Raw genomic sequence first — 21,188 nt, forward strand, 5'->3', positions numbered from 1 at the left:
TTGCGCCCCCTAACCCGTGGATTTGCGCCCCGTAACCCTAACCCCCAGATGATGCGCCCGGTGCGGCCGGCCCCCCCTGCACCCCCCACGCTACGCCACTGGGGGTCAGCAACCTTTTTCAGCCGTACGCCGGTCCATTGTCCTTCAGACCATGTGGTGAGCTGGACTATATTTTGGGGGGAAAATAATGAACGAATTGCTATGCCCCACAAATAACCCAGAGATGCATTTTGACTAAAAGGACACATTCTACTCATGTAAAAACACACAGATTCCTGGACCGTATGCAGGCTGGATTGAGAAGGCCTTAGGTTGCCTACCCCGTCCTAGATTCATAGCATTGGTGCTGACCTTTAGAGCCCTAAACGGCCTCAGTCCAGTATCCCTGAAGGAGCGCCTCCACCCCCATCATCCAGCCCGGACACTGAGGTCCAGCTCCGAGGGCCTTCTGGCAGTTCCCTCACTGTGAGAAGTGAGGTTACAGGGAAGCAGGCAGAGGGCCTTTTCGGTAGTGGCGCCCGCCCTGTGGAACGCCCTCCCATCAGATGTCAAGGAAATAAACAACTACCTGACTTTCAGAAGACATCTGAAGGCAGCCCTATTTAGGGAAGTTTTTAATGTTTAATGCTGTATTGTGTTTTTAATATTCAGTTGGGAGCTGCCCAGAGTGGCTGGGGAAACCCAGCCAGATGAGTGGGGTATAAATAATAAAACATTATTATTATTATTATTATTATTATTATTATTATTATTATTATTATTATTATTGAATTGTTGTTAGAAGGGACCCCCTGGGTCATCCAGTCCAACCCCCTGCAGCTAGAGGAGGTGTACATCTGACCTCTGCTTAAAAACCTCCACCGAAGGAGAGTCCTGCCTGAAGCCCCACAGGGCAGCTGCCAGTCAGAGCAGGCCATGCTGGTGGACCAAGGGGCCCTGATGCCACAGAAAGCAGCTGAGCTTCCGGTGCCCACAGACAGGGCCTGTTTCAAGGCAGGAAATGGCAGGTTGCAGTTCTTCAAGTACAATCTTGCCCCACACCTGATGAGGTTGTTGTGCCTGCATCTACAGAAGACTAGTGTCCAGATCAAGGGAAGTAATAGTCCCACTCTATTCTGGCTTGGTCAGATCACACCTGGAGTACTGTGTCCAGTTCTGGGCACCACAATTTAAGAAGGATGTTGACAAGCTGGAAGGTGGGCAGAGGAGGGCGACCACGTCTTGATAATAATACTAATAATACTAATAATACTAATAATACTAATAATACTAATAATACTAATAATGCTAATAATACTAATAATACTAATAATACTAATAATACTAATAATACTAATAATACTACTACTACTACTACTAATAATAATAATAATTTACTATTATTTGTACCCCGCCCATCTGGCTGGGTTTCCCCAACCAATCTGGGCGGCTTCCACAAAGACCAAAAATACACTAAGATGTCACACATTAAAAACTTCCCTGAACAGGGCTGCCTTCAGATGTCTTCTGAATGTCAGGTAGTTATTTATCTCTTTGACATCTGATGGGAGGGCGTTCCACAGGGCGGGTGCCACCACCAAGAAGGCCCTCTGCCTGGTTCCCTGTAACTTGGCTTCTCTCAGTGAGGGAACCACCAGGAGACCCTCGGAGCTGGACCTTGGTGTCCGGGCAGAACGATGGGGGTGGAGACGCTCCTTCAGGTATACCTGGCCAAGGCCGTTTAGGGCTTTCAAGGTCAATACCAACACTTTGAATTGTGCTCAGAAATGTACTGGGAGCCAATGTAAGTCTTTCAAGACTGGTGTTACATGGTCTCGGTGGCCGCTCCCAGTCACCAGTCTAGCTGCCGCATTCTGGATTAGTTGCAGTTTCTGGGTCACCTTCAAAGGTAGCCCCACACAGAGCGCATTGCAGTAGTCCAAGCGGGAGATAACCAGAGCATGCACCACTCTAGCGAGACAGTCTGTGGGCAGGGAGGGTCTTATCCTGTGTACCAGATGGAGCTGGGAGACAGCTGCCCTGGATACAGATATGACCTGTGCCTCCATGGACAGCTATGAGTCCAAAATGACTCCCAGACTGCGCACCTGGTCCTTCAGGGGCTAAGTTCCCCCATTCAGGACCAGGGAGTCCTCCACACCTGCCTGCCCCCTGTCCCCCAAGAACAGTCCTTCTGTCTTGTCAGGATTCAACCTCAATCTGTTAGCCGCCATCCATCCTCCAACCGCCTCCAGACACTCACACAGGACCTTCACCGCCCTCACTGGTTCTGATTTGAAAGAGAGGTAGAGCTGGGTCTTCAAACTTCAGAGGAAGAGTTGAGGGAGTTGGGAATGTTTAGCCAGGAGAGGAAAAGACAGAGAGGAGATATTTTAGCCACCTTCAAATATCTGAAGAGTGGTCACATGGAAGATGGAGCAAGCTTCTTACCTGCTCCCCCAGAGGAGAGGACTTGAATAAACAGATTCATAGAATCATAGAATCCTAGAGTTGGAAGAGACCACAAGGGCCATCGAGTCCAACCCCCTGCCAAGCAGGAAACACCATCAGAGCACTCCTGACATATGGTTGTCAAGCCTCTGCTTAAAGACCTCCAAAGTAGGAGACTCCACCACACTCCTTGGCAGCAAATTCCACTGTCGAACAGCTCTTACTGTCAGGAAGTTCTTCCTAATGTTTAGGTGGAATCTTCTTTCTTGTAGTTTGGATCCATTGCTCCGTGTCCGCTTCTCTGGAGCAGCAGAAAACAACCCTCCTCCCTCCTTTTATATATTTGAACATGGCTATCATATCACCCCTTAACCTCCTCTTCTCCAGGCTAAACACTCAAATTACAAGAAAGCAGATTCCGATGAAAAATTAGTAAGAACTTTTTTTAGGATAAGAGTTGTTCAACATAGGCCTCAACTTCAACGGAGATTTGCAAACAGCAGTTGGGTGGCCATGATTCTATTATTTTTGCCTTTTCCCATTCCAACGCCCCTCTCCTCCAACCACCCAGGACTCCGAATTTTGCTTGAACTCCCAGTCTGGGAAGAGGAGCTGGACTCCCTTGCAAAGCACAACTGGACACACCAGCACCTCAAGGTATGTGGTTGTCGTTCCTCCTCAAAGTCTGGCCATGTTTGCCCCGTATTCAGCTGCCAGGGCGGGAGACTGCTGATGTCGGTTTGCTTAAATTCTGAAATAAACTTCAAGCCTGGTTGGAATTCACAGACTTTGGCCCAGAAACCTTTCTTCTGATCCCAGATGTGCAGAGGTTGGCTGGGGGTGGTGGTGCATAAGAAACTAAGAACAGCCTGCAGGATCAGGCCAGTGACCTATCTGGTCCAGAACCCTGTTCTCGTAGTAGCCAGCCAGATGCACATTATGGGAAACCTGCAGGCAGGATCTGAGTGCAAGATCTGGTCTGCCCCACAGAGGACCTTAAGGTCCAGGAAGTTTAGAGGTCCCAGGCCCTAAGGAAGTTAAATTATCCTCCACCAGGGCCAGGGCCTTCTCAGTGGTGGCTCCGACCTGGTGGAATGCTCTGTCCCATGAGACCAGGGCCCTGCAGGATTTAACTTCCTTCCGCAGGGCCTGTAAGACAGAGCTATTCCGCCTGGCCTTTAATTGAACTTAGCATGATTCCCCTTCCTTCCTTCCTTCCTTCCTTCCTTCCTTCTCCCCTTTTTATGAAGATTACACGCTCTGGGATCCCACAGCTAGTTCTCCCCTGGTCTCCTCGCCGGCCCAAATAGGACTAACTTAGCCAGCTAGCCCTGGTGATCATCTAATGTTTATTGGATTGATTTCCCCTCCTAAATTGATTTTTGAATTCTGAATTTACTATTCACGTTTTATACTGTATTTTATGCTGTTTTTTGATGCATCAATTATGTGTTTTAAATTTGTTGTTAGCTCCCCTGAGCCTGGTTTTCTGAACCAGGAAGGGCGGGGTATAAATAAAAAAATATTATTATTATTTATAAGAGCCCTCTCCTCTCTTGCGGTTTCCAGATTCAGAAGCATTTCTGCCTCCAACCATGAAGGCAGATTATAGCTGTCCTGTCTAGTAGCCATCGACAGCCCTCTCCTCCTCCATGACTTTGCCCAATCCTCTTTTAAAGCCATCTAGGTTGATGGCCATCATTGCCTCCTGTGGCAGGGAGTTCCACAGATTAACTACACTTGCTTTTTTCCTCTAATATAAAAACTCCCAAATGATGCAAGCTTTCCCTGCCTCAATCATTTTGGTGAACCTTTTCCAGCTATACAATGTCCATTTTGAGGGAAGGGTTCATCCAGCGCCGGATTTACGTAGAAGCTAAACAAGCTATAGCTTAGGGTCCCACTCTCTTGGGGGCCCCCAAAAAATGCAAAGGAAAAAAACACCTGGATGTACATTTCCAAAATATAAGATAAAATAACAAATAAAATAAAACCTACCTACAGCAACAGTTTTTTGTGTTGTGTAGGCTCCTATGATGTAAATAATGGCCCCCGCCCGCTAGTCTGCTCCCTAAAATATCTCTGCTTTGCTCATTTCTATATACAGTGGTACCTTGGTTTTCAAACTTAATCCATTCCGGCAGTTTGTTCCAAAACCAAAGGGCGCTTTCCCATAGAAAGTAATGCAAAACGGATTCATCCATTCCAGACTTTTAAAAACAACCCGTAAAACAGCAATTTAACATGAATTTTCGTATCTTAATTGTATTTCAGTTCAACAATTACTTGGATAAAATACATATTTTGTTATGTGCAAATGGCTTTAGATACCTATTAGGTCCATCAATTACCATATAGCGTATCTTTTAACACACAAGAAACAGAGACAATTTGTTGTTGACAAAGGACAGCTGGACATATAAAGGGCCCCATTACTTTTAGCAGCTTAGGGCCTCATCAGACCTAAATCCGGCCCTGGGTTCATCCTGTACGTGCACAGAGACACCTTGTGCCCAAGCCAGGGGCCACACTTGGCTCGAATCTGGCCCTTGCTCTCAAGACGCAATATTCTGAGTTGACATGCTCTTGGGCTGAGCCGTGATGGGTCCTGGCATGTTCAGTTCCATGCACCGCAAGTGGGCACACGACACATTAACTGAGAAGTCAGTCCCTCTGTCTCAAAGTGGGTCTTATTCCCAGCTGAGTGAGCCTGGGATTTCTGCAGCCAAATTGAGCTCCCGCCTCCTTTTGACCCTGCAGGGGGCGTTCCAGTTCTGGCAGGCTCTGGGGGTCCACGGATTCCTGGTGGGCAAGGATCCGGCCTGGCGTCTGGAGGCGGTAAGAGCGGTGCCACCCAGTGGTGTTTTATTTACTTGTTTGAAATATTCATATACCACCCTTTCTTATTGAATCCCAGACTGACCCTTTAAAAAAAAACCTTAAATAAAGCACTTGGGGAAGTTTGTGGCTAAGCAACAGAGCACCTGTGTTGCGTGCAGAAGTTGCCAAGTCCAAACCCTGCTGGCAGCATCTCCAGGTAGGGCTAGAAACCCCTTGCCTAAAATCCTGCAGAGATGCTGCCAGTCCGTGTAGACAATATCAAGCTTGTTGTTGTTGTTTAGTCGTTTAGTCGTGTCCGCCTCTTCGCGGCCCCCTGGACCAGAGCACGCCAGGCACTCCTGTCTTCCACTGCCTCCTGCAATTTGGTCAGACTCATGCTGGTAGCTTCGAGAACACTGTCCCACCATCTCGCCCTCTGTCGTCCCCTTCTCCTTGTGCCCTCCATCTTTCCCAACATCAGGGTCTTTTCCAGGGAATCTTCTCTTCTCAGGAGGTGGCCAAAGTCTTGGAGCCTCAGCTTCAGGATCTGTCCTTCCAGTGAGCACTCAGGGCTGATTTCCTTCAGAATGGAGAGGTTTGATCTTCTTGCAGTCCATGGGACTCTCCAGAGTCTCCTCCAGCGCCAGAATTCAAAAGCATCCATTCTTCGGCGATCAGCCTTCTTTATGGTCCAGCTCTCGCTTCCATACATCACTACTGGGAAAACCATAGCTTTAAAATATCAAGCTAGATGGAGCAATGGTCTGACTCTGTGTAAGATAGCTTGCTAGGCACCTGTGTTTCAAGATGAAGAAGAAGAAGAAGAAGAAGAAGAAGAAGAAGAAGAAGAAGAAGAAGAAGAAGAAGCAGCAGCAGCAGCAGCAGCAGCCGCCAGGTTTTTATCCAGATCTGCCTGGATAAATAAATCTTTAACTGATGTCGCAACACAAGCTAGGTTAGTGCCTTTCATACCTAAGGAAGCGAAGGGACTGATTGCAAAGTCCCTCCTATTTGTCTGCAGTAGCAACTTCAGGGTTTATGTGGCACTGAGCGGACAGGGACCCCCAAAGCCAGTTTTAAAGGGAAATCCGCTTTACAGAGCAAGACACGAAAAAGAGAGGCGAGTTACAAACAAAGTTTTAATATAGAAGCATTTTAAACTCCAGACTCTGTACATACTCGAACCTAGCAAGGGTTTTGGGCAGCCTTTAGCCCTCACCCCAGCTTCCTCACATTTGGGGTGAGCGTAAGAACAGACTCCATTGGCCCATCTAGCCAACACAATGCCTTTATGGCAGGCACCCCCAAACTCGGCCCTCCAGCTGTTTTGGGACTACGATTCCCATCATCCCTGACCAGTGGTCCTGTTAGCTAGGGATGATGGGAGTTGTAGTCCCAAAACAGCTGGTGTACCGAATCTGGGGGTGCCTGCTCTATAGGTAAAGAAAAGGTAAAAAATTCTAGAATGCCCCCTTTGCAATGCACATTTGTAAGTACACTGAGGAATCCAAGGTGTGTTGTTGATTGGAACTGCAGTCGGTAACCTGAGCTTTCCCTCTTAGGATTGATGAACCCCAAATATGTGGGTGTGTGATACTGTCTTCTGTGGGGCTTGATTGCAGGTGCTGGGTGCCTGGAGTGAGCTGGGCGCTCAAACAAAGCCAGATCGGGGGCAGGAAAAGTAAGTGATGGGTCAGTGGCCTATGGGGGTTCTCTGATCTTTTCTTTTAAATAATTTGTCTTTCTTGATTTAAAATACAGTGGTGCCCCGCAAGACGAATGCCTCGCAAGATGGAAAACTCGCTAGACGAAAGAGTTTTCCGTTTTGGAGGTGCTTCGCAAGACGATTTTCCTATGGGCTTGCTTCGCAAGACGACAATGCCTTGTGAGTTCCTGTGGTTTCCCCCCCCCTTCCCCCCCTTTTTCTAAGCCGCTAAGCCACTTATCAGCTGATCCGATCAGTAGATAAGCCGCTAATAGCGCTAATCCGCTCATCTGTCAATGGGCTTGCTTCGCAAGACGAAAAAACCGCTAGACGAAGAGAATCACAGAACGGATTCTTTTCGTCTTGCGAGGCACCACTGTATCATCTTACATATATGTTACTGTCAGAGCTGCTTGAAGATCCTAGCTCACAGAGGATCACGCTAGCCAGCGGTCATTAAGTAAAAGTCTTTATTGAATTACAGTTTCCATTCTCACGCTGCTGCGCGCAACTCTACGCCTAGTAGCTAGGTCGGCGAAGCTCCGTCTGAGTCTCCGCCCTGTGTGCACCAACTTAATATCCTAGCCTTGCTCCACCTTTTCCTCCTGACTGTCCTCCTCTGGGTCCCTCTACCCCCCGGGGCTTCTTCCTTCCGGGATTCTTCTGACGCTGACCCAGACCCTCCTGCCTCCTTGCGCCGGGCTTTAGGACCTGGCTCTCTTTCGGGGCTGCTTACTGCCCCGCCTTCCTCTGCATTTGAACTTGGCGCGCGCGCCCAACCTTCCACTTTCCTCTCAACCGTTTCTTCGCTCCCCGATGGAGGTGTGGCCACCCCCGACTCATGTCCTCCCTCCTGTGGAGGTGTGGCCACTCCTGACTCATGTCCTCCCTCCTGTGGTGAGCTGCCAGCGCTTCCCCCCTGGCTCCCTTCCTCTTCCCTGCTTCCTGGCGGTGACGCTGGTCCCGATTTCCAGCTGCTCCCCCCTGAGTCCTCTCTGGCTCTGTCTTCCTGGGGTGCCCCCCTAGACTCCCCCCTTGCCCTCGCCACTGGTGCTCCTTTCTGTGAATCCTCTGATTCACTGGAAAGACTAGGAGATCTCGGGTCGTCGTCATCACTCATCTTTTCTTCTGCCTCCTCCCCTTCGCTCTCTGTTTCCTCCCTTGCCCGTGCTTCTGCTCCTAAACCCCTGACATCCATCCCCCCCTCGAAGCCCCCCATTCCCCCCTCCCCTCCTTCCGGTGCTGGAGCTGGGGGCTGCTGTTGCAAAGGGACGAACGTCGGGTATCGGTCGCTTCCCGTGGCAGGCCTCCATCTGAAGTCTCCCGGGTCTTCCTCCCCTCTCTCGTCGACGACAGTCACCTCCGCTTCCATCTCTGTGCCGCCGTGCTCGAAACCAGGGTCGTCCCCGAAAACGTCCATGTCCGTCTCTCCCTCACTTCCTCCTGTCGGTGTTGCTCGTCCTGGGCCTTCCAGCCACCGCCTGCGCCACTGCTCCTCTGGCCTATCGTCCCACCAATACGAGGGTTCTGATGCAGATCCCGAGGGTGACCCCTCCGGGGAACGGACGTCTTGTGTCGGGTCCTCGTCCGAGTCGAACCCCCGGAAAGTGCTGGCCGAAAGTGTGGGCGTGAAAAGCCAGTCGTCAAAAAATTCTGCTGGCATAGGTCTATGGGGAAAGAGGGCATGAAACTCGTCTTTGAGGAGAGGTTCGTCCAAGGCGTAGCCCGGCACCCAGCTGTTCGCACTGGCCGGGGTGCCCTCCTTGGCGAGAAAGTATTCTACCCCCTCTTCCCCCCATCTGGAGTCCAAAATCTCAGTGACTTCGTTGATGCGCTCCTTCTGTGCCACTTCCGCGTGCCCTGTTCCGTCTCTGACCGGACTCGGCGCTGTTCCGGGTTCCTGGAACCTGTGCGGTGCCTTGTAGGGAGTGAGCACCGATCTGTGGAATACCGGATGCATTCTGGAACCCTCCGGAAGTGCCAGTCTGAAAGCTACCGGGTTGACCTGCTCTTCGACTTGGTAGGGCCCCAGTTGCTTATGCCCTAGTTTCTTCTTGGCCAACGACCTGGCCGGCACTGCGTGGGCTGCTAACCAAACCCAGTCTCCCACGTGGAGCTCTTCTCCAACCCTTCTGTGCTTGTCTGCTTGTACCTTGTATGCGTGCTTGGCCAGCTCCAGGTGGCGCCTCAGCTGATCGTGGACCTCCTGCAGCTCCGACGCGAACGCATCTGCTGTCTGCGGCTCCCCCTCCCCCATTCTGTCCAGTCCCGGGAAGGTTCTGGGGTGCCTCCCGTTGTTGGCGAAGAACGGCGTGACCCCCGTGGACACGTGCTTCGTGTTGTTGTAGGCGAACTCGGCAAGCGGTAGGTAATCCACCCACGTCGCAGGCTGTTGATTTGCATAGCATCTCAGGTACTGCTGCATGATGGCATTGACCCGCTCCGCTTGCCCGTTGGTCTGCGGGTGTCTCGCCGACGCCAGGTTGATCTTGACGTTCAGGAAGCCCATCAGCTTCTGCCAGAAATTCGAGATGAACTGCCGCCCCCGGTCGGACAGAATAGACCGTGGCAGACCGTGAACCTTGAACACGTGGTCTATGAACAGTTTGGCGGTTTGCTCCGCCGTGGCCACCTTCGCACACGGAATGAAATGCGCCATCTTGGAAAACAGGTCCACCACCACCAGCACTGCCGTCTTGCCCCTTGAGCTGGGCAGATCCGTGACAAAGTCCAGAGCCACCCTTTCCCAAGGTTCGACCGGAGTTTGCAGCGGTTCCAACAGTCCGGCCGGCGGTTTGTGCACTGGTTTGGCCCTCTGGCAGGTGTCGCACCTCGCCACGTAGTCTGCGACCTCCCCTCTCATTCCAGGCCACCAGAAATCCCTGGCTACTAATTCCACCGTCTTCTCCTTGCCAAAGTGCCCGGCCGTGGGCGCGTCGTGCAGCTGCTGCAGCACCTTGGCTCGAAGTTCGTCTCCCGGCACGTAGATGGCCCCTTTTCGGATGAGCAATCCATCTCTTAGCCGGAAACCGTCGGCCGCTGCCTTGCCCCTTTGCACCTCTGCCATCTTTGCTTGTGCGAAGGAGTCCTCCTGCAACGCACGTCGCACCGCCTCTAGGTCCACGGTCGCCGCTGCGCACGCCCACACTGCTGGTGCGAAGATGTGCATGGCGGCCGCTGGTGTTGCGTCCTCCAGATACTGTGGCTTACGGGAGAGAGCGTCTGCCATGATGTTGGTGTCCCCCGGGACATACTCTATTCGGAAGTCGAAGTTTGCAAAGAACTCAGCCCAACGTATCTGCCTCTGGTTCAGGAACTGTGCCGTGCGCCAGTGCTCTAGATTCTTGTGGTCCGTGCAAACCTGCACCGTGTGCTTGGCGCCGATCAGAAAGTGCCTCCACGCCTTGAACGCTGCGTGAATGGCCAGCAACTCCCTGTCCCAGATGGTGTAGTTCTGTTCGGACTTGCTGAGCTTCCTGGAGTAAAACGCTCCCGGTCGCCACACCCCCTGCGGGTCTTTCTGCAGCAGGACCGCCCCCACGGCTCTGTCCGAGGCGTCTGTCTCCACCCTCATCGGCTTGCTGGGGTTGACATGAAGCAGCTGCTCTTCCGACGCGAAGAGACGCTTGAGTGCCTGAAAGGACTGCTCCGCCTGCGCTGTCCAAACGAACTTCTTCTTCTTGGAGCTAAGCGTGTCAGTGATGGCCGCTGTCTGCATCGCGAAGCCCTTGATAAACTTGCGATAGAAGTTCGCAAAGCCGACAAACCGTTGGACCTCCTTCCGGTTGCGCGGACTCTTCCAATCCAACACCGCTCGAACCTTGGCGCTGTCCATGGCGAGCCCCTTGTCAGACAGCTTGTAGCCCAGAAAATCCACCTCCGGCACGTCAAATTGGCACTTCTCCAGCTTGGCGTAGAGCCTATGTTGCTTCAGCCTGCTCAGCACTTCCTTGACGTGTCCGTCATGCTCCTGCTGCGACTCCGAAAAGATCAGGATGTCATCTAAGAAACAGACGCACGTCTTGTAGAGAAGTCCCGCCAACACGTGATGCATAAACGCTTGAAAAACGTGGGAGCCATTTTGCAATCCAAAAGGCATAACTCTATATTCGTAGGTCCCCAGTGGCGTGAACATGGCTGTCTTCCACTCATCTCCTTCCCGCATGCGAATGAGGTTGTACGCCCCCCGCAGGTCCAACTTGGTGAACACTCTGCCCTTCCGTACCTTTGCGAGGAGGTCGTCAATACGGGGCATGGGGAAGTCCGATGGCCTAGTCAGACTGTTCAAAATCCTGTAATCCACTACCAGTCTTTTTTGGGGCGTGTCCCGCTTCTTAACAAAGAATACGGGACTGCCCCCCACTGCCCTGGACTCCCGGATGAAGCCGCGTTGCAAATTATGGTCAATGAACTCTTTGAGTTCCTGCAGTTCGTCCTCTGACATGGAATACAGTTTCCCTTTAGGCAGCGCCGCCCCCGGCAGCAGGTCAATTTTGCAGTCATATGGTCTGTGAGGGGGTAGCCTGTCTGCCTCCTTCTCGCAGAAAACTTCCAAAAATTCAGCGTACTTGTGTGGAATCGCTTGCAGCGTGCCTAGCAGCAGCTGTGACTCCTCTTCCTCTCCTTCCTGCCTGGGCACGATGCAGTGTTCAGCACAAAAGGAAGAGCCGAAGGTCAGCTGCCTCTGGTACCAAGCCATCGCTGGGCTGTGCTTGTCCAGCCAACTCATGCCCAACACAATGGGCGTGTCAGATAGTCGAGTGACGTTGAAGCTGATGATTTCTCTGTGATTCCCAAGTCGCATCACCATTGGTGGCGTCTGCTTCACCACTTGCCCCCCGAGCAGCTCCCTGCCATCCACCGTGACAACCTGCAGGGGCAGTGTGGCCGGCAGCAACTGCACAGCGTGCCTGTCGACAAAGTCCTGCCCTATAAAGTCCGCATTGCTGCCTGAGTCAATGGTGATTGGCACGTCCATGGTGATTCCATTGGGCAGCTGGAGAGACGCTGTGAGCCTCACTACTGGTTTGGGCGGGAGGGGGTTCACGGGCTGTAAAATCGCTGGGGACTGCGTCACTAACACGTCTGGCTGGGCCCCAGTGCCTCTTCCTCCAGCCAGACAGCCTCGTTTCCCTGCTGTGGTCCTCCGTGCTGTGTTGCTGCAGTCACCATTACTGAGGCTGCAGTGAGCTTGTGGGGCCTCTGGGGACACTCTTTCGCCATATGCCCTGGCTCCTCACAGACGTAACACTTCCTGTTCCCTCTAGGAGGCTTCGCTTTCACTGCTGCTGGTGCTAGGGCTCTGGTTGCTGACTGAGCCCTTGCACCTCCCACCTCCATAGGTTCGGCTCCTCCTCCTGGCGGAGGCGTGGATTGCGCCCTCGCTGCTTCCCTGGGAAAGAAGGAGGGGCCCCCGGCTGGTTCGCGCCCTCCACGCCCTTCGTCCCTGTTCCACGGACGTCCTTCCAGCCTCACCCCCACTGCCAGTGCCCTCTGAACGACCTCCTGGGTGGTTCGGGGTCTCTCCCCCCTGGCGATCTCATCTTTAATCGAGTTGTGCAGCCCCTCCCAAAAGAGGTCTCTTACAGGAGCCGAATCTCTGTCCCATTCCAGGGCACTGACCAAGGCGAAAAAGCGGGCATGATACTGCCTGACGCTGGCCCTCCCTTGTCTCAGCCCATGCACCTCCTTCCGTGCAAGATCCACGTCAATACTTGATAAAAAACACCCATCCATTGCTTTAATAAAGGCATCTGCATTCTGTAGCGCCGGATCCTTATCCCTCCATAAATTGCGTAGCCATGCTCTCGCATCCCCATGCAGATGGGACATGATGAACCCCACTCTCTCTTGTTCATCTCTAAAGTCTTTATGCAGCAGTTGCAGTGCGCACAGTACGTCGGCTCTAAAGTTGGGATACTGTTGCAGGTTCCCATCGAAGTGAGAGACCAGCCCGCCTGTCCGTCTCGCCAACCCAATTCCCTCCTGCCGGGGTGTCTGCTTTGTCAGCACGTCTAACCTGACCTGGAGATCCCTGCAGGCTGCGGCTGCCTCCTCCTCCCTCTTCCTGGATGCTAGAGCCTCGGCGTTCAGTTGTGCCACCGCGTTTCTGAGTTCCTCTATCTGCTGCTCAGCCGTCATGTCGTCTGCCGTTCGTGAGCTTGCTAGTAGGCACCTGTGTCTCTCCCCTCCTCGAGGCTGTAGATGCCCACAAGTGGAGACGGAGCTTACTGTCAGAGCTGCTTGAAGATCCTAGCTCACAGAGGATCACGCTAGCCAGCGGTCATTAAGTAAAAGTCTTTATTGAATTACAGTTTCCATTCTCACGCTGCTGCGCGCAACTCTACGCCTAGTAGCTAGGTCGGCGAAGCTCCGTCTGAGTCTCCGCCCTGTGTGCACCAACTTAATATCCTAGCCTTGCTCCACCTTTTCCTCCTGACTGTCCTCCTCTGGGTCCCTCTACCCCCCGGGGCTTCTTCCTTCCGGGATTCTTCTGACGCTGACCCAGACCCTCCTGCCTCCTTGCGCCGGGCTTTAGGACCTGGCTCTCTTTCGGGGCTGCTTACTGCCCCGCCTTCCTCTGCATTTGAACTTGGCGCGCGCGCCCAACCTTCCACTTTCCTCTCAACCGTTTCTTCGCTCCCCGATGGAGGTGTGGCCACCCCCGACTCATGTCCTCCCTCCTGTGGAGGTGTGGCCACTCCTGACTCATGTCCTCCCTCCTGTGGTGAGCTGCCAGCGCTTCCCCCCTGGCTCCCTTCCTCTTCCCTGCTTCCTGGCGGTGACGCTGGTCCCGATTTCCAGCTGCTCCCCCCTGAGTCCTCTCTGGCTCTGTCTTCCTGGGGTGCCCCCCTAGACTCCCCCCTTGCCCTCGCCACTGGTGCTCCTTTCTGTGAATCCTCTGATTCACTGGAAAGACTAGGAGATCTCGGGTCGTCGTCATCACTCATCTTTTCTTCTGCCTCCTCCCCTTCGCTCTCTGTTTCCTCCCTTGCCCGTGCTTCTGCTCCTAAACCCCTGACAGTTACAAATAGTTACAACAAAATTTAACACGAAATTATAAAAGAAAAAAAGATAAAGAAATAAAAATAAAAAAGCAAAAGAGAGTTAACAATAAGAAATGAACATTAGTTATAACATCCTGTCTTATCTAATAGAGTCTTCTGAAAGAAACTTCCAATCATTCTCTTTGTACTTTTTCTGTTATCTTAATTTTGTTGCACAGTTTGTTTTATAACTTTTCCTGTATATTTTTCTAGTATGTTTATTCCATTTGTTTATTATATACAAGTGTCATTCAGCTCTGCTAGGATAACGTCATTTTTACAGCACAATCTTATATATACTCTTTGAATAGTCCCCATTCTCTGTATATTTTTTTATTTGGGGCTCCTCTAACTTTTCCGCTCAGCTTTGCTAATTGAAAGTACTCTTGCATGAGTGATTGTCAATCTATTCTTGTACGTGTTGTTTCACTTTTCCAACTTCTGGCTATCAGTATTCTTGCAGCCGTAATTGAATACATAAGCAGTGGTCTTGTATTTTGCTTTATTTCTATGGGCAGAATTCCTAGAAGGAAAATCTCCGGCCTTTTTTAAAAAGTCAATTTAAATAATTTCTTAAATTCATCATATATTTTATTCTCTGATCTTTTCAATTTCCTTTCCCCCAGACCCTCCTTAGTCCAGGGTCTGCGAGGACCTCTGGTGGCAGGACTGGGGAATGCAGGCAGTCCCAAGGCATTGGAGAATCTGAAGTTTGCGGGGCTGGGGGTTTGGCCTTTTATTGGGTACTGTTACGCATCACCCCAATATCTGAGTGGCAAGACATTCCAGTGCTTGGCCAGGGTTCAGTTTCATAGGAATGAAGAACAGCAGATACTGTTGTGTCCTTAGGATATATTTACTCATCTATGAAACCTGGGCATAATACGTCAACGTTAAGCATAGCCTCCAACATTTCTCAGATGAAAATAGGAACATCCTATTCCATAATAAAAGGGACGCGGGTGGCGCTGTGGGTTAAACCACAGAGCCTAGGACTTGCCGATCAGAAGGTCGGCGGTTCGAATCCCCGCGACGGGGTGAGCTCCCGTTGCTCGGTCCCTGCTCCTGCCAACCTAGCAGTTCGAAAGCACATCAAAGTTCAAGTAGATACCGTATTTTTCGCTCTATAAGATGCACCAGACCACAAGACGCACCTAGTTTTTGGAGGAGGAAAACAAGAAAAAATATATTCTGAATCTCAGAAGCCAGAACAGCAAGAGGGATCGCTGCGCAGTGAAAGCAGCGATCCCTCTTGCTGTTCTGGCTTCTGGGATAGCTGCGCAGCCTGCATTTGCTCCATAAGACACACACACATTTCCCCTTACTTTTTAGGAGAGAAAAAGTGAGTCTTATAGAGCAAAAAATACGGTAAATAGGTACCTCTCCGGCAGGAAGGTAAACGGCGTTTCCGTGCGCTGCTCTGGTTCGCCAGAAGCGGCTTAGTCATGCTGGCCACATGACCCGGAAGCTGTATGCCGGCTCCCTCGGCCAATAAAGTGAGATGAGCGCTGCAACCCCAGAGTCGGCCACGACTGGACCTAATGGTCAGGGGTCCCTTTACCTTTACCTTAAGGAAAAGCAGGACATTCTGGGATCAAATCAGAAACCAGAACGGCTTCTGTAAATCCGGGACTGTTCCTGGAAAATAGGGACACTTGGGGTGGGGTGGGGGGGTCTGCATTAATTGCTTCTCCGTTAGTTGCAGCTTTAGGTCCTGCACAGAGCTAGCAGGTCTCTGTGTCTCCAGCTTCCAGCCTCTTTCCACCCATTAGCCTGGAAGGCCCCCTCACATAGTTGCAACCTAGCTCAGTCTTTTGTGATGCTGATGGGGACACTGAGGTGGCCAGCCCAGGTAACGACCTTACAAAAAACTTGTGCGGCCAGCCCGGCAGCCTCCTCCAATAGATTCCAGCCAGCACTGGGCACAGGACTCCAAGGTCTGGAAGGCACTCAGGGCATCATCTAGACTGACCCTGAAATGCACGTCGTCATTCGTCCCAAATGCATTGCACATAGTTAGCCGGGAGATTCTGCAATGTCCATCTTTTATTTAGAATTCATTCGGATTGGTTTGTAGGGAGGTAAAAGTGCCATCTTGCACTTTGCAATGCATTCATGTTCCAGTGGCGCCCGCCCTGTGGAACACCCTCCCATCAGATGTGAAGGAAATAAGCAGCTATCTTATCTTTAAAAGACATCTGAAGGCAGCCCTGTTCAGGGAAGTTTTTAATATTTAATGCTGTATTGTTTTTAACACTCGATTGGGGGCCGCCCAGAGTGGCTGGGGAAACTCAACCAGATGGGCGGGGAATAATAATTGTTATTATTATTATTATTATTATTATTATTATTATTAGGTGGGATTCAAACGCATACCAGCAATTCAGGCTGCACGGTTACAGCCGATCCGCTGCTCTTGCACAACAAACCCACTTCCCTCTTTAATAAGAAAAGCAGGCTTTTCGCAACGAGGAAGCCATGGCGAAACGCACTGGGAAATGTTGTGTTATTGCTGGACATAACATCATATAACCCCCTTGGTGCATGCACCATAAACAGGCCATCTGGAAGCAACCCCTGCCGTGTCCCTTACTGCAAAAAAAAGTCTTGTGTCTGTGCTGGTCCCGGGGGGTGGGGGGTGTTACCATGTGGCGTGGTCTGAGTCTGGTCCTAGGTCAAGGGTATGGAGGCTGTCCATCAAGGGTGAAGCGGGCTCCAAGGCAAGGAGCCGGGCGTGGTCAGGAACTCAGGGAGAGCAGGTCAGAGTGCTGGCAGGAACAGGCTACCAGCGATGTTGCTCCCACAACCTGGGATTGGGCTGACTGGCCTTTATCTCCTCTGAGGCCTAGGGCGGTCCTGGCCCACAGGTGACTTGCCTCTCCTGGCCTGGAGGCGAGCACTCCTCCTGCGAGAACTTAGCTCCCTCCGCCTCTCTGCCCTGAGCCTCTGCAGCTCCGGAGAGGCTGGAGGGTTACCGGACCCAGAGGCAGCCTCAGCTTCCCCTGACAGGGCTGAGAGTGGAGCACCTGCAGGCAATGGGTCCTCCATCACCTCCGGAGCCAGAGCAGACTCAGCTGGTGCCTGCACCTGAGGATCTAGCCCAGGTGAGGACCCTTCAGGCTCATGCCCCAGCCCTGCCTCAGCTGGTTCTGGAGGCAGGGACTCCTGTGCAGGCTGGGATTCCTCAGGTTCAGCCTCCGGGTCCGAATCCCAGACCATCACACCTACCTCCATACTGTCAACACTGACCGCCAGCATCTCTCCAGTGTTTCAGGCAAGGGTCCAGGCCTACCTGCAGATGCCGAGGATTGAACCCAGGACCGTTTGCGTGTGAAGCGTACACGCAGCAGCTGTGCAAAGGACATCCCCTCGAAAAACACACACAACAGGATTCTAGTCCTCATCGCTTTGAATAAGGGGCTGATTTAAATAGGGGGTCAGCGGTGCAATCAGACCACAAGTCAGCGTTGCTCCGTTTGGGCTGGATCAGTGGTTCCCAAAGTGGGGGGGGGGTAGGATCACCGAGGTGGGGTGCTAAGAGTCAAGGGGGCGGCAGGAGATATGGGCGTACTTAAGGGTTGCGTAGGTTGGGGCGCGAGGGACGCGGGTGGCGCTGTGGGTTAAACCACAGAGCCTAGGACTTGCTGATCAGAAGGTTGGCAGTTCGAATCCCCGCGACGGGGATTCCTCCGGTTCAGCCTCTGAATCGGATTCCCAGGCCATCACAGCGTCGAAGCAGCAAGCATTTGAAATCTGCAATTCAGCACACGCCCTGCAAAACAGCGACAGGGTTAATTTCACATGCATCTCTTTCAGGGTCCTGATTGTCCTGGACGAGAGCGAAAGATGCAACATTTCTTGCCGGGTGCCTGACAGCGTCATCCTCAGCTGCCGTCTGCTGGGAGCCGAGAAGAACCTGACTGCCCAAGGACTGGCGCAACGGGTGGAAGGGGCCTTGGGGCACCTGCGGGTGCCCTGGCCCGGCTGGATGGTGAGGAGCGACTTTGCTTGGGCTGCGTGAAACTTCTCTGGTGCAAGCTGCTTTTAGAATTATTATTTTTAAAAAAATATTTGGTTTTTTTCAGATTTTTCACATATCCAACCTAAAAACAAAATTACAAGGAATCTCTTGGGCTTTCCTCCTTCCCTTTGTGGGTCCTATTGTTAATCATTTCCTCCTGCATCTTTTTATAATAATCCAAATATTTTATCTCCCCATTGTATCCAATGTTCACCATTAAACTACAAGCGATATTCCAATCTTACTAACGATTTTAACTGTTTACAATGGTCTTGAAGATCAGTGATAAATTTCCCCCCATTCCTTATTAAAATGTTGGTCTTCCTGATTTTTGATTCTTCCTTTCATTTCACCCATTTTGGCAAAGTCCATCAACTTGATCTGCCATTTTTTTCTGATCAGGACTTTATCTTCTTTCCATCTCTGGGCCAATAACATCTGCACAGCCGTGGTCACATACATAAATAGTATTTTCTGCTCCCTTGGGATTTCAGCACCTGGAATTCCTAAAAGCAAGGCTTCCAGTTTTTAAGAAAAGGTTATTTTAAACATTTTTTTCAACTCATTATATATCATTTCCCAAAATCCTTTTACTACCTTACATTTCCACCGCATATGATAGAAGGTGCCTTCTTTCCCCTTATATTTCCAGCATACATTTGACTCGGTTTTATACATTTTTCCTAATTTACTAGGAGTTAAATGCCAACGGTACATCGTTTTCATATAATTTTCTTTCAACCTGTAATATGCTGTGACCTTTGAATCCTAATTCTGTAACTACTCCCAAGCTGTAAATTGTATTTTGCACAAGTTGCTTGTAATCTACAATTCTACAAGAGGATTTGTTATGCTAAGAAGGCACCCAAATAATCCCTTGTGCAAAAAAATAAACCAGTAAATGAGTCAAGGCCTTGGTTTGGGGTCCACATTGTTTTCTGTTCTCTGTTTCTCTCTCTCCCTTCCAGGTGCCATGGGGATCCCCACTCAAGGCTGGCTTGGGGCGGATGTTGGGAGTTCTCCAGCTCACCCTTCCAGGAGTCCCGCTATTGCAAGGTGGCGAAGGATCCCCTGTTCCGTTGCAGAATGCGTCCATGGTGAGACACAGACCATTGTCTCACACTTGGCGAAGGGCTTTAGCTCAGTGCTAAAGCATGTCCGCTGGGTCGAATCCCCGTAATTTATTTATTTATTACATGTCTCAAACCTTCAGTGAGTTAGAATAAAATAGAATTTATTATTTATACCCCGCCCATCTGGCTAGGCTCCCCCAGCCACTCTGGGCAGCTTCCAACAAAATATTAAAATACAGTGGTCTGTTAAACATTAAGAGCTTCCCTAAAGAGGGCCGCCTTCAGATGTCTTCTAAAAGTCTGGTAGTAGTTCTTCTCTTTGACATCTGCTGGGAGGGTGTTCCACAAGGCGGGAGCCACCACCGAGAAGACCCTCTGCCTGGTTCCCTGTAACTTGGCTTCTCGCATTGAGGGACCTGCCAGAAGGCCCTCGGAGCTGGATCTCAGTGTCCGGGCAGAACGATGGGGTGGAGACGCTCCTTCAGGTATACTGGAGTTGGGGACTTCCCGTGCTTGTGAAGACAGGCTCTGGTAGATAGACTAGCTGAAATCAAGAGGGGTGTCCAATGCAGAAAAAGGTGGGTTTTCCACAAGCTGTAATGGGTGGGCGAGTGTGGGGGACTTCCTGGTCCTGAATGGGGTAAATGAGCCCCTGAAGGACCAGGTGCCCAGCCCGGGAGTCATTTTGGACTCACAGCTGTCCATGGAGGTGCAGGTCGATTCTGTATCCAGGGCAGCTGTCTCCCAGCTCCATCTGGAACGCAGGATGAGACCCTCCCTGCCCGCAGACTGTCTTGCCAGAGTGGTGCATGCTCTGGTTATCTCCCGCTTGGACTACTGCAATGTGCTCTCCATGGGGCTACCTTTGCAGGTGACCTGGAAATTACAACTAAGCCAGAAGGCAGCAGCTAGACTGATGACTGGGAGCGGCCGCCGAGACCCCATAACACCGGTCCTGACAGATCTTCATTGGCTCCCAGTACGTTTCCAAGCACAATTCAAAGTGTTGGTGCGGACCTTGAAAGCCCTAAACGGCCTCGGTCCAGTATACCTGAAGGAGCATCTCCACCCTCATCTTTCAGCCCGGACACTGAGGTCCAGCTCCGAGGGCCTTCTGGCCGTTCCCTCACTGTGAGAAGTGAGGTTACAGGGAACCAGGCACAGGGCCTTCTTAGTGGTGGCGCCCGCCCTGTGGAATGCCCTCCCATCAGATGTCAAGGAAATAAACAACTATATGACTTTTAGAAGACATCTGAAGGCAGCCCTGTTTTGGGAAGTTTTTAATGTCTGATGTTTTATTGTATTTTTCTCTCCCCGTCCTAGTGTGACACTCTAACCACTACACCATGCTGCCTCTCCATCTTCCTATAGGGCTGTAAGTGTGCCCTCTCTGAAACTCCGGAGATTTGCCCTCGCCACTTGGCCTGCTCCCCAACCTACGCAACCCTTAAGTACGCCCATACCTCCTGCTGCCCCCTTGACTCTTAGCACCCCACCTTGGTGATCCTACCCCCCCCCCCCCCACTTTGGGAACCACTGATCCAGCCCAAACGGAGCAACGCTGACTTGTGGTCTGATGGCACTGCTGACCCCCTATTTAAATCAGCCCCTTATTCAAAGCGATGAGGACTAGAATCCTGTTGTATGTGTTTTTCGACGGGACATCCCTCGTGCAGCTGCAGCGTATACGCTTCACACGCAAATGGTTCTGGGTTCAATCCTCGGCATCTGCAGGTAGGCCTGGACCCTTGCCTGAAACGCTGGAGAGCTGCTGCCAGTGTAGACAGTATGGAGCTCGGTGTGATGGCCTGGTATTCGGACTCGGAGGCTGAACCTGAGGAATCCCAGCCTACACAGGATTCCCCACCTCCAGAACCAGCTGAGCCGGGACTGGGGCCTGAGCCTGAAGGGTCCTCACCTGTGCTGGATCCTCAGGTGCAGGCACCAGCTGAGTCTGCTCTGGCTCCGGAGGTGACGGAGGACCCATTGCCTGCAGGTGCTCCACTCTCAGCCCCGTCAGGGGAAGCTGAGGTTGCCTCTGGGTCCGGTAACCCTCCAGCCTCTCCTGAGCTGCAGAGACTCAGGGCAGAGAG

The 21,188-nt window shown here is 51.6% G+C and overlaps 1 protein-coding gene and 1 long non-coding RNA gene across 2 annotated transcripts in view; both read left to right on the forward strand.

The window, feature by feature from the left end:
• The window catches only part of LOC310712949, a 2,318,697-nt gene that overhangs the window by 51,183 nt on the left and 2,246,326 nt on the right, over positions 1–21,188 (forward strand). The window lies entirely within an intron of this gene.
• LOC310712937 (amino acid transporter heavy chain SLC3A2-like) overlaps positions 1–21,188 on the forward strand; it is a 128,534-nt gene that overhangs the window by 8,365 nt on the left and 98,981 nt on the right. Inside the window, exons 4-8 of the mRNA XM_083516404.1 lie at positions 3,002–3,087; positions 5,191–5,268; positions 6,873–6,931; positions 17,818–17,992; positions 18,991–19,119. Of these exons, the coding sequence (XP_083372530.1) occupies positions 3,002–3,087; positions 5,191–5,268; positions 6,873–6,931; positions 17,818–17,992; positions 18,991–19,119 (527 nt within the window). The remainder of the gene's footprint in view (positions 1–3,001; positions 3,088–5,190; positions 5,269–6,872; positions 6,932–17,817; positions 17,993–18,990; positions 19,120–21,188) is intronic.

This window comes from Podarcis liolepis, assembly GCF_965112155.1.
Source record: "Podarcis liolepis genome assembly, chromosome: 7".
Taxonomy (NCBI): Eukaryota; Metazoa; Chordata; class Lepidosauria; order Squamata; family Lacertidae; genus Podarcis; species Podarcis liolepis.